Source organism: Chelonoidis abingdonii, chromosome 19 (assembly GCF_003597395.2).
Source record: "Chelonoidis abingdonii isolate Lonesome George chromosome 19, CheloAbing_2.0, whole genome shotgun sequence".
NCBI classification, from domain to species: Eukaryota; Metazoa; Chordata; order Testudines; family Testudinidae; genus Chelonoidis; species Chelonoidis abingdonii.
The window spans coordinates 2984840-2998092 of record NC_133787.1 but is presented as its reverse complement, the minus strand read 5'-3'; the positions used below and the strand labels follow the sequence as shown (position 1 = coordinate 2998092).

Here is a 13253-nt window from a genome sequence, read left to right as displayed (position 1 = left end):
TTCTTAAGTATCTAGGTGGTGGAATAAGGGTGTGTGATTGCTGCAGAGCAAAGGGTCCAGTGCCCTAAATGCCTGTGCACTTCCCTGTCTCCTCGCAAGTCTGAGTGGCCTGGCGCCTCCTCTGCAAAGGTGCCAGCTGAAGGTGTTGGAGACAAAGAGATCAGGTGACCTCTCCTGGCTCAGGAAAGGGGCTGAGCAGAGAGGAGGGGCTGGAGGGGTGGTTAGTTTTGCAGCTGCTGGGGACAAGGAGTGAAGTGCAGACATGGGGGCTGCCTCACTGCCCCCCCAGAATGGACCCGGCGAGGGGTCTGGTTCGCTGTATCTACAAGCCTCTGTTTTAGACCCTGTTTCTGTCATCAAATAAACCTCTGTTTTACTGCTGGCTGAGAGTCACGTTCTGACTTCAAATGTGGGGTGCAGGACCCTTGGCTTCCCCAGGACCCCGCCTGGGTGGACGCTGTGGGAAGCGCACGGAGGGGCAGAGGATGCTGAATGCTCGAAGAGAACCCAGGGGTGAAGCCGTGTGAGTCTTGCCCTGAACAAGTCTGCTCCAAGGGAGAGGAAGCTCCCAAAGTCCTGCTGGCTTTGTGGGGAACTGTTCCACGAGCATCGCCGGTGACTCCATGACAACTTCTCTCCCCCCTTGCGAGACCGAACTGAGCCAGGTCACCCAGCCAGTGACCTGGGGAAGTTCGAACCCACCAATGTTCCCATGGATGCCCAGCATCTCTCCATGTACCCTCTGGTTGGCGTTTACACCAGACAGTCGCAGGTCTCCATAGCCCGCTCCCTTTCCAGGCTTGCAGAATCGTGCTGATGGGCACTCGCAGGTTGCACGTGGCAGGTTTATGCAGCTTGAACCATTTCTCCGACTACCAGCCAAATAACCCTTTGGGGTCCTTATAAATGGGCCATGGGGTCTCTTTCCAGCCCTCCTGAGTGCTGCAACTTCAGAGCTCTCTGGTTACGAGCCAACATCCATCTTGGCCTTGACCGCTCTGGGGCTTGGGCAGCCGCTTCCACTATTGATGGCCCAGCATACACACACCCTTCGTCCGTCCCTCCCGAGCTTACACTTTTCAGCTTTCATTCCTGGTCATCCTACACGCACCCCCGCCTCTCGACGGCTAGCTCGCCCACACTCCCTCTGAGGCAGCCCAGCACCCTTTACCGGACACCTTCTGTCTTTCTCCCCAGGTCTGGCTAACAACGATGCACTATTATTAGTGCTGTCTGCATCGGAGCCAAGTTTTCCATCCCCCCCATCTTTGCTTGTCTCAGAACTCTCCAGGTCCTAGCGACAGTCGGGGTCCAGCACTCCTCGGGAACACTGCGTTGCTTTAAGGTTCTGATAGCCCCCACATATAACCAGTTATCCTGTTCTCCGCTCTGGGACGCCATCAGCCCCGCGGTGATGCCAATGGGCTGTAAAACTGGCTGGATAAATTAAAGCCAGCATGTCCTTGACCTCCTCTCTCCAGGTTTTGGGTTGCTTTCCAGTGACTCTGAACGGGGAACACCTGATGGGGAGATTTCGCTGAGTGGGAGGCAGAGATCCCCCAGGGGCTTCCTCCTTCTTTCCTGCTCCGAATCCTCCCCTTCAGGTCCAGGGGTCCCCTCCCTCTCCTCCCATTACAGCAGCTGCGAATGGGAAGAACTCTGTGGATTCTCTGGGGCACCACCAGCTGCCTCCTCAATTCCCCCAGTTTACTTCCGCTCTTGGGGAGCCACCTTCCGGCGAGACAGGAATCCCTTTCCCCACAACTCTGTCCCTGCAGCCTTCCCAAGGGGGTTTGCAGCGCTTGTGGCCAGCAAGTTCCCTCAGCTTCTCCAAGGAGAGATCCCTCTGCAGCTCAGTCTGGGATTCAGCTGCTGGGAGGCGAGTGGACCTACTCCCTCTGCTGGCTGGGCCTGTGGGTCACAGCCCCCTGAGCCTTGTCCCTGGTAGCCTCCCTCCCTGCTGTGTAATCACTTCCCAGCAACACGTCTGGACCAGGCAAACCTGGTTGGCAGCCGACCTGCCCTGCCTGGGGGTCCCCCCACTCAGCTGGGGTCTCAGCTCCCCCAGTGCTTCGCACAGCGCTGCCCGGCTGTTCCAGTAGGGCAGGCAGCGAGCTCTCTGCTCTGTGGTCCAGCATCAGAGCCAGCGTGAGCTCCGGTGGTGCAGGGGGCGGGAGCATCTCTCCCTCTCCCTCAGCCCCAGGGGGTGGTTACAGGTAGGCAGGTATCCTGAGCCCAGCAGCCCCTCCCCCCTGCCAGCCAGCTGTCATTTGCATTTTCACTGACCATTTCCATCCCAGCCAATTGGTTTCCCTGGATTCAAATTCAAACCGTCGGACAGTATAGGAAGGGCCGGGTCCTTTCCCAAGGGGAACAGCTTCCGGGATAACAGCCCCGACCAGCGGAGCGCCTCCCAGCCGATATCCTGGAGAACCCCAATGGACCAGCCAGGGCTCCCACCCTCCTGCGTCTGCACAGGGATCGGGCCATAGGCAGGGTGAGGGGCTTCACCCCAGGACCTTCACCCAGGTTCCCACAGGCCCTCAGCATCTGCGCGCTCGCACCCCCACAGTTCTCTCTCGCCAGGGCCTCGCCCCTGCAGGCGTGTTCCCCACTGACCCTGGCAGCCCCCTATGTCTCTCCGCTCCACCATCACCCAGTCCCATGCTGCTGCTGCTTTCTGCATGCACTTTTCCTCAACCTCTTGCTCTCTCTCCAACTAGTCCTCTTCGCTCTCTTGGGCTCTGCTCCAATCCCGTCCATCTCCGATCCCCTGATGGGGAAACCGACTGTGAAGACCCTTGTCTGGTTGGGACCAGACTCTCAGGGATCCTGGCTGCTGCTCCAAGATTCCTCTTTTAGTGCCCCATCTGGGGTCAGGAATCTGCTTCAGAGCGTCCTCCTCCTCCAACTGCACAATTAACTGTGCCTTGGTGAACTTCCCATGCGTAACCCTCTCTTGTGCACAGGATCGCAATGTCCTTCTTAAGGACACGGTGATAGGCCATCACTCTCACTGTTCCCCAAGTGCTCTGGACCATCAGCAGCCTGTGTGTTCTCAGCTCCCCCACTGTTTCCAGAAGAACCCTGGTGTGCCAGCCCTTCTCGTGATCACCACCTCTTTGCAGGGTCGAGCTGCAGACTCCTCCAACCCTGGGACTGCTCCTGCACTCCAGGGGAACCCTGCTATTGCAAAAATCCTTCTCTCCCAGGGTCGAGCGAAGCTCCTCTGCCCCTGAGATGCTCGCTGCAGTACTCAGGGGGACCCCATTACTCCAACAGTCCTTCTCACTGTCACAGCATCCACCACATCCCAGAGGTTAACTCCCCTGAAAACCCCCTCTCTGAGCCTTCAGCATGCCTGGTCCTCATTATCCCCCCTTTTGTTTTACTGCTCCCCAGTCACTTACTGCAAGCAGCGCCATTCACGGGGCGCAGTACATCCCACCGCTACCCACCAGTTTGTCACGGAGTCACCGGGCGATGCTCTGGAACAGCTCCCACCAAGTCAGGCAGGACTTTGGGGAGGCTCCTCTCCCTTGGAGCAGACTTGTTCAGAGCAAGAAGCTCACACGAGAAGTACCATAGGCACACTCCTGGCTTCCTTGGGAGCATTCAGCATCCTCTGCCCCTGATGTGCGCATCCCATTAGCGAGCTCCACCCAGGCCAGGATCACTGGGGAAGCCACAGGTCCTGCACCCCCACTTCTGCAGTCAGACGTGACTTCTCAGCAAGCCAGTAAACAGAGGTTTCTATTTGCATGACAGGACAGGGTCTAAACAGAGCTTGAGAGACAGCGAACTGGACCCCTCGCCAAGGTCCATTCTCGCGGGGGCATGAGCCAGACCCCCATGGTCTGCAGAACTTCACTCCTTGTCCCCCAAGCCAGCTTCCAGACTAACTCCACCCTCCAGCCCCTCCCTCTGCGTCAGCCCTTTCCCGGGCCAGAGGGTCAACTGATCTTGTCTCCAACACCTTCAGTTGGCACCTTTGCAGAGGAGGGGCCCAGGCCATCAGTTGCTAGGAGACAGAGTGCCAGGCATTTAGGTGCACTGGCCCTTTGCTCTGCAGCAATCACACACCCTTATTCCACCACCTAGATACTTAAGAACTGCATAGGGGACACCGAGGCACCAACACAGTATTCAGAGCAACATTAAGAACATTCCCAGTTCGTCACACACTGCCTTGCAGTGATGCTGCTCTCAGACTCTCACTCCAGCAAGGCTATGCTGGCAGGCAGTGTGGTCTAATGGGTAGAGCACTGGCTTGGGATTCAGAAGAATTAGGTTCTATTCCCAGATCTTTGTCACCTTTGCAAAGTCACAGCCCCTCTAACTTGTCTATTTAGACTGTATGCTCTTTGGAGCAAGGACTGCATCTCACTGTGTCTGGACAGCAATAGCGCCTCTGGGCCTCTAGGCAACATGGCAACACACACAACAGCAGCAAGGCAATACAGTAAAGTGTTGGGGTGGGGGCTGGGTGTCTCAGGGGATTGGCCTTTATGCCTCAGAATAAGAAGAAACATGGATGGCCCCAAGATATGAGATTCACAGGCAAAGTTCTGGGTGCTGGGCTCAGCACATGAGAGAGGAAGGGCCAGATGTAGAAACAAGGATCTGGATCCAAGGTTCGGTTCAGGCCTGTTTCCTGGGTCATCTAGCCCCTTTCCCTGCCAGTGCAGGATTGTTCCCTGGAGTATATCCTCCAGGGCTTTGTTCCATTCAGCTTGAATTGCCCTCAAGCAATAGGTTTCTTCCAGCACTAGGAAACCTGTACTACACATTATCACTCCATCCTACTGCTCCTACCTGCACCACCTTGTACCAGCCAATAATTCTTCCTCCTCCTTGGTGTTTACAGGCTCCATATTTGCAGGCTGTTGTCATGTCCCCACCTTAGCCATGCTATCTGTTCAGCTCCTCTATGACCAGTCTGTCTCATCATTCTGCTGCTCTTCTCTGAACCCCTTCCAGTTTCACTCTCTTCTGGGAACAAGGTGTCCAGAACTGAACACCCTATTCCAGGTGCGTCACGCAGATCGGGACTATTCATTCCTTGTCCACAATGTGATGTCTCTGTCCAAAGGAGCATTGTTGCCACATCACACTGCACATCCATGTCTAATTTGCCCTCCACTGTCACCTGTCAGTCTCTCTCAGCATCACTGCCCGCCAGGTTTCACTCTTCCCTTGAAAAATCTGTAAATCGGACGATATTGTCCCCAAATCACTGTGCACTTTATTCCAAGAGGAATCTCATTTTATTTTCTGCCCAGCTTTCCAGTTTCTCTCAATTCACCGGTATTATTTCTAGCCTCTTTGCTGTAGGCAACTATCCCAATTTAGTGTCATCTGCAAATTTAAGGCCAGATTCAACGACTCTTATGTTGAATAGCATCTTACTCTATCCCATTAACTGGCAGACTGGCACGTTTCACTCACATGACGTTTACCTTCTTCCAACCCCTATCCACCTGGATCCCCACCTCTCTGCCTGCAATTTAAACTGCTCCTTTTCAATGCCCTTTGTTTAGGGTTTAATAATCAACTTTTAGCCCATGTAATATCCATATCAAAGCCAATCTGAATCTATTTTAAGAATATAATTTTTGTGAGTCACTGTGGCAAATACTTTACTAACCTCTGACTATATCTAATTTTGTCGAAAAGCATGAGCAAGATTTTTTTGGCTTGACCTCATCCATTTAAACCTGTTCTCGTTATTGCTCATAGTGCCTTTATCCTCTAAAGAGTGCTTTCTTTTTGCTTTTAATATTTGTTCTATTATTTTACTAGGGTTAGAAATTAGACTTCCAAGGCAGGAATTGCCAGGACCAGCCCTGCTTCCTTTTTTGAAGATTAGTACAACTTTTACTGTATCCTGTCGACCAGATAATGCTCTAGTTGTCCAGGACTTCCAAAAACTATTGTTGCCTATTTGAACTGCAGCATAGCTTGGTGGAGACTAAACCGCTGATGCTACTCACTGGTCTCTGGGTTGTGTGTCTAGTTCCCAGTGGGGAAGTGTCCATATCACGCACACAAACAAAATCTCACTAACATAACAAGCGACTAGTGGATAAGCCAAGGACTGTCTGGTGTGACTTCTGCTGGCATTGAGGTGGACAATGGGAGTGATTTGGGATTTCATGGTAACAATTCCATGCAGGCACATTAGCAACACTAAGGCCCTATCTACACTACAGACTTTTGTTAACAAAAGTCAGATTTCATCAACAAAACTGCACACACTACAATGTTCTTTCCGGGAACAAAACTCTCCTGCTTTGCTGGCAAAAAACCATGAAGCTGAGGAGCCATGGGACAGGTGATAGTCAGGAGATGGAGGTAGGGCCATGGGGTAGGGGGAGTCAGGTATGAGGTGATGGAGGTGGGGCCATGCGGCAGGCAAGTCAGATATTGAGGTAATTGGGGGGCACTGAGGAGCCATGGGGTGGATTGCAGTCAGGTACTGAGGTGATGGGGGTGTGGCCACGGGGCAGGTGGAGTCAGGTACTGAGGTGATGGGGATGGGGTTATCGGGGGGGGGTAGCAGTGACCTACTGACATGATGGGGTGGGACCATGGGGCAGGTGGTACTCAGGTACTGAGGTGATGGGGGTGAGGCCATGGGGCGGATGGAGTCAGGTACTGAGGTGATAGGGGGCACTGAGGGACATGGGGCAGGTGACAGTCAGGCACTGAGGATCATGGGGCAGGTTGCAGTCAGGTACTGAGGTGATTCGGGGACACTGAGGGTCATAGGGCAGGTGACAGTCAGGTACTGAGGTGAGTCGGGGACACTGAGGGTCATGGGGCAGGTGACAGTCAGGTACTGAGGTGATGTGGGTGAGGTCATGGGGTGGGTGGAGTCAGGTACTGAGGCGATGTGGATGAGGCCATGGGAAGAGTGGAGTCAGGTACTGAGGTGATAGGGGTCACTGAGGGACATGGGGCAGGTGACAGTCAGGTACTGAGGATCATAGGGCAGGTTGCAGGCAGGTACTGAGGTGATTGGGGGGCACAGAGGGTCATGAGGTGGATGGCAGATACTGAGGTAATTGGGGGGCACAGAGGTGTCATGGGGTGGATGGCAGTCTGGTACTGAGGTGATGGGGATGGGGCTATCGGGAGGGTAGTAGTGAAGTACTGAGGTGATGGAGTGGGGCCATGAGGCGGGTGGCACTCAGGTACTGAGGTGATGGGGGGCACTGAGGGGCCAAAGGGCAGGTGGCTCACAGGTACTGAAGTGATGGGGGTGAGGCCATAGGGCAGATGGAGTCAGGTACTGAGGTGATTGGGGGGCACAGAGAGTCATGGGGCGGGTGACAATCAGGTACTGTGGTAATTGGGGGGTGAGATGCCCTGCGGCAGGTGGCAGTCAGATACTGAGGTGACGGGGATGAAGCTATCAGAGAGGGGGTAAAAGCGAAGTACTGAGCTGATAGGGGTGGGGCCATGAGGTGGGTGGCACGCAGGTACTGAGGTGATGTGGGGCACTGAGGGCCATGGGGTGGGTAACAGTCAGGTTTGGAGATGATCCGGATACTGAGGAGCCACGCAGAGCAGCAGAAGTGGGAGGCAGAATTACAGAGGCAAAGGGTGGATGGTCATGTGGATCTAATGGGTGACTTGGGGTGCAAGTGGGAGAGACTGAAGGGAAGTGGCGGGCCTTTGAATTCCTGGATTTGTATGAGGGTGTGCAATACGAGGGTAAAATACTGAAGACAAGAAACCCCCAAGGAGACCCAAGCTGAGAGCTCCCTCTGTAGAGACCCCCAGGGGGAACCCAGGAAACCATGTTTTCTTCCTCTTGGAGCCTTCAGTGATTTCTCTGCTTACTTTCCATCTCTGGCTGACCATATGTGGAGCGAAACCTCCACCCTGCAGCTTTCCCATAGGCCTCATGTGCAATCACAGTTAACTGAATCCCTGACCACACTGGGGCTTTCAAACTTAATTGCTGCCAGGCTTTCACCCTGCTGGGCAGGGAGTCCCCTACAAGGCCAGACCCTAGCTGAGGTGCTAGCAACATCCACCCAGTGCAAGGCCAGTGGATGGGCACAGCTATCCACCCCCAGAGCTTGGACAGAGCTGGGAGCGAAACCTGGTTCCAGGGAGTGACTAGAGCCTAAGAAGTCTCCAGTCCTGACCCATCTGAGCATCACTGCCTCCCAAGAAGTGACAGAGACCAAGATCCTCTCCCCCTCACCTGGCCCTGGAGATGCTGCAGTCCAGCTACGAGCATGCCACCTCACTCGCTGGAGAAGGAATGGAAGGTGGGGCACTTTTTACTGCTGATGCCTTGCCAATTAAAATAGCTTCTCCAATCCATCTGTGAAAGGAAGAACGAACCCCAAACTAGGCCTACCTGGCTTGGCATTCTTGAGCACAATGCACCCCAGGGCTGCCATGCTACTGATCTTTGGGGCCCGTTTTGTGAGAGCACAGCCTACATTTCTGGGGTATGTGAGGGCGCAGTGCCCCAAGAAGCATGCTGGAGCCTGCTGGATCTTTAACTAAATAATTATAATAGAAGCCAGCCTTTGGAACTCCCTGCCCAGATTAGGACCCCACCCACAACAAGTGGCAAGGTTTTGCTGCTCATGCTTCATAACATCCACTTCCTCACTCTTGTATTCTGCCTCAACACCAGGTGGTGGGACCTGTTACCACCTGAGGAGGGCAAGGAATCCCGGTGGATCAGCCTACACACCACTCAGACCCGGGTTATTACTTAGGGGCTCCTCCATGCAGTCATGATCATGGGCATGTACCTGGCACAGTCCACGAACTCCCTGGACACTTGTCCCTTCTGCAGCAAGACAACGATGCTGGTGCACATCTATGCAGGGTGTGTCAGGCTGCAGCCCTTCTTCTGGCTGCACTTTTCCTTGTCCCTCCTAATCTACACATACCTCATCCGTGGCTCTCTTCCTCTTGGTATTGGTCAGTTTCCATCCATCACTCCAGAAGAAGGAAGCTACATAGGGAGTGTGTGTGTGGGGTGGGGGGTGATCTGCTATGGTGGGGCCCATTTCCAGTCCCTTGTTGCTCATATCTTCATGCAGAATTCTTCTGGGCCATGTCCTCTGATTCCTTGGACACCTTTGAGGGGGGGTGGGCGGTGTCCAAGATTCTCTGCTTGGTGTCCCACTCTGACTCCCTGATTTTCAAACTTTGACCTCACTCCCATTCCTGTTTTCTCCTTTGCTGTCCCCGGTAATCAACTGGAGCCTGGACTTTGTGATTTCTCCCTTCAGTTGATAGGGATGGGTTTTACTTATGGGTGGACCTAGACGAGCCTGCACCGGAACTTCAAATACTATCAAGTGAAAAGGTTTTGCACAAACCATCATATGGAAAGAACACAGAGTGCAGCCACAGAAACTGTCCCCATCATTTTTCAAGCCCAGGTTGTAAGTGGCGGGAAAGGATGAGGTCTTTAGCTCAGGTCCAGTTGAATCTGTGTAGCCTACAACAATTTCTCCGCAGTGTGGTTGGGAAGCCACAAGTCATGTAGCTGCACTACTTCAGCCAGTGCTAACTCCATCCCACAACGAGGCAGTGCCTTACATTTAGGATTTATCCCAAAACTCCAGCTTCCAGCTGGCCACTATGGAGGAGGTGTCTCAGGAGCCCCATAATGTGCTGGTACAACTATGGCTGTAGGGTGTACTGTGCGATGACACTACAAAATGGTTCTGTCAAATGCAGTCTTGATGAGCTTTTGTAAGAACCAGCAAGACAACAAACCATGTTCTCTATCTAAGGTACTTATGTGACTATTATTATTCCCCTCTATTCAGCACTGATGAGGCCACATCTGGAGTATTGCATCCAATTTTGGGGCCCCCACTACAGAAAGGATGTGGATAAATCGGAGAGAGGACAGTGGAGGGCAACGAAAATGATCAGGGGGCTGGGGCGCATGATTTATGGGAAGAGGCTGAGGGAACTGGGATTATTTAGTCTGCAGAAGAGTGAGGGGGGGATTTGATAGCAGCCTGAAGAGTGGTTCCAAAGAGGATGGATCTAGACTGTTCTCAGTGGTGGCAGATGACAGAACAAGGAGTAATGGCCTCAAGTTGCAGTGTGGGAGGTGGAGGTTGGATATTAGGAAAAACTATTTCACTAGGAGGGTGGTGAACCACTGGAATGGGTCACCTAAGGAGGTGGTGGAATCCCCATGCTTAGAGGTTTTTAAGGCCTGCTTGACAAAGCCCTGGCTGGGATGATTTAGTTGGGGTTGGTCCTGCTTTGAGCAGGGGATGGGACTAGATGACCTCCTGAAGTCTCTTCCAACCCTGATATTCTATGACCCCCATCACTATAGTACAAGTGCCTCTGCAATAGTGTCACTAACATTGTTTTATGCTACCTCAGATAGCGCTTCAGCCTAAGCTACTATCAAACAGCCTGCAAACTCTCAACAGACCATCAATCAACAGAACATAGGAATTCCCACACCAGATCAGGGCCTCAGAAATCCATCATCTGACAGTGCCAGCACCACATGCTTCAGAAGGATGTGCAAGAAACCCCCTAGTGGACAATAATGGAATAACCTGCCCCTAGGGGAGGGGTCTTCCCAAAATCCTTTCATAGTTGGCTTGTACCCTGAAGGAGTGTTCACATTCCATCTAAAAATATTGGTGTTAATATCCTTTCTGAAGGAGCTACAGATGTCCTCATTATCAATATAAACGTCCATTCTGTCTTAGACCCTTGGCTTCATCAATATCTTGTGGCAGCAAGTTCCACAGCTGAATTATGCTTTATATAATGAATTTCCTTTTAACAGTTTTACATTTGCTGTCTTTCAATTTGACCATCTCTTTGTTCCAGTAACCAGAGAGGGTGAACAGGAGTTCTTGATCTCCCTTCTCTAGACCACTCATTATTTTGTATTCCTTGATGCTTTGTATACTTCCACACACCCCCTCCCTAACCTAAACAGATCCCATCTCGTCAATCTTGCCACATACAGAAGTCTTCCCTCATCAATTATTTTTGTCACCCATCTTTGAACCCCATCAATTATTGCTATATCCTTCCAGTGATGAAGTGGCAAGAACTGAATACAGTATTGCTGGTGAAGCCAGACCACTGATTTATAAAATGGCATTATAATATTTTTATCATTACCCATTCAGTTCTTTAAGCCCCCTAACATTTTAGGGTTTTGACTACAGCTGCCAACTTTCACTGAGTGACATCCGGGACCTTTTTCTTGAGTCATTGCAGTTAATTTAGAACACCCCAAGGTGTAGGAGTAGTTCAAATCATTTCTTCCCATGTGCATTGCCTTGCATTTCTCAACATGGAATATCATTTCCCACCATGCTGCCCGTTCACCTAGCTTAACTGGGTCCCTCTGAAGTGCCTCATGGTCTTCTCTAGCGTTAACTGATCTAAAATCATCCTGTGTCATCCGCAAAATGTTGCTACCTCACCTCCTTTTTCAGATAATTGATAAATATATTAAAACCTGTAGTCATAGTACAGAACCTTGTTAACCTTTTGCCAAATAAGCCTGCTCCTTGTTTTCTGTCACTTGGCCAGTTTTTGATCCATGCTAATTCCTGATTTTGGACTCCAGTTTCCTTAGCTGCCTGTCATGAAGGACTTTGTCAAAAGCTTTTTAAAACTCCAAATAAACCAGGTCAGCTGTTCTTTTTGCAGAATTCCAAGAGGATGCAGAGGCATGATATTCCCCTGCAGAAGCCATGCAGATTTAGCCCTATTATCTCATGTTAATTTAGATGCTTTACCATTCTGTTTTAATTATTATTTTAACCAGTTACAGAAGTAAGACTCACTGCTTTGCAATTCCCACAATCGCCCCACCATCTTTTTCAGATACATTTGCTTCCCTCCAGGACAGGAGCCTCCTTTTCGGGGCCTCAATCTCTGACAGTGCCTCCTCTGATTCCTTTGTGGACATTTTGCCCTGGGACTTCAACTAATCAGGGCATACCTGGAGGCAGCGGTGCCAAGGCTCCTACTGCAGCTGCCCTGACAAGATGGCACAGCCCCAGATGAATGGCAGCTAATGCTCCTTTTGAACCAAGAGTGAATTTCCTCAGCTCCTGAGCAAATCTGATCCATTTTGCCTAGGAAAGACTTCCTCCTGCAGGGGGGTAAAGCAGTGCCCCCCAGGCCTGCCGGCCAGCGGGCTACCAGCTTCTCCTGGCCCCGATATCACCGCCCACGCCCCGGCGGAGGGGTGCGCCGGCTGCCAGCTGCTCCAGCCCCACCCAGGCCCGCCCGCCGGTGTGAATCCGAGCTACGCTCCTGCCACGCGCCGGCGGAGCATGCACCGGTCCCGGGCCTGGGCGGGCCTGCCCCGCGCACGCAGCCCGGGGGGACGCGGTGCACAGCGGGGCGGGTTTGCATTTGCCGTCGCGTGGCGGGGCCGGGCCTTACTTACATCTCCAGCCCCCGGCCTCGCCGCCGAACAGAGTCATGCCCCCGGGCCGGGGCCTAGCGCCAGGCGGACGCGGGGCTCTGCCCGCTGCAGCTCGCGGCTCCCACCCGCGCGCGCCCCGCTCGCCAGCAGCTCCTGCCCCGGCCGCCCACGGCCGTCGGGAGTGAGGCTGTGCCACGGGAACGTACCATCTGCTCTAGTGCGGAGGGGGGAGGGCTGCGCGCGAAGCAAACCATCTCCCGGCCCGGGGGGGGGTGTATTTCCGTAGCAGGAGCTCAGCGCGGGGACCGGGGTTCGGGGCCGGCCCCCGGCGGGTTCGGCTGTCTGAGGGCCCGATCCTGCCCCGCCCTGGGCAACGGGCCCGGGGCCTGTAAGAGCCGGGGGCCCCGCGCACCCAGAGAGGCTGCCTGGCTGGCCCTGTTATCCCGCGGGCCCCCCAAGGCCGGGCGTGGGAACAGTGGGCTGTAACGGGCTGGGTGTGGGGCGGGCTGGAAGGCAGGAAGGGGTGGTGGCGTGGGCAGGCAGGGAGGAAGGAGGGGACTGGGTGTGGGCGTGGGCAGGAAGGAAGAGAGATGGAGGTGGGGCCATGGGGTGGGCATGGAAGGAAGGAGTAAGGGCTGGGAGGTGGGGGGGCACTGAAGGAGGAAGGGGGCTGGGGGCGTGGGGAGGCAGGGAAGGGGGCTGGTGGGGCTGTGGGTGTGATGGAAGGAGGAGGGGGTGGGCGTGTGGGCAGGCAGGATAGGGGCTGGGGGTTGGGTGATATAGCACGCGTAGGCGCATGGAAGAGGGCTGGGACATGGAAGGAGAAGGGCTGGGA

At 53.7% G+C, this 13253-nt stretch overlaps 1 protein-coding gene across 2 annotated transcripts in view; it reads right to left on the bottom strand.

Annotated features, from left to right (window-relative positions):
• LOC116833715 (uncharacterized) overlaps positions 1-12613 on the bottom strand; it is a 53898-nt gene extending 41285 nt beyond the window's left edge. The window contains exon 1 of one of the 2 annotated variants that reach the window (XM_032795399.2): positions 12440-12613. In XM_032795399.2, coding sequence (XP_032651290.1) covers positions 12440-12476 — 37 coding nt within the window. In that variant the 5' untranslated portion in view covers positions 12477-12613. The remainder of the gene's footprint in view (positions 1-12439) is intronic. The other variant, XM_032795398.2, reaches the window with a different exon arrangement.
• Between the last annotated feature and the right edge of the window lie 640 nt (positions 12614-13253).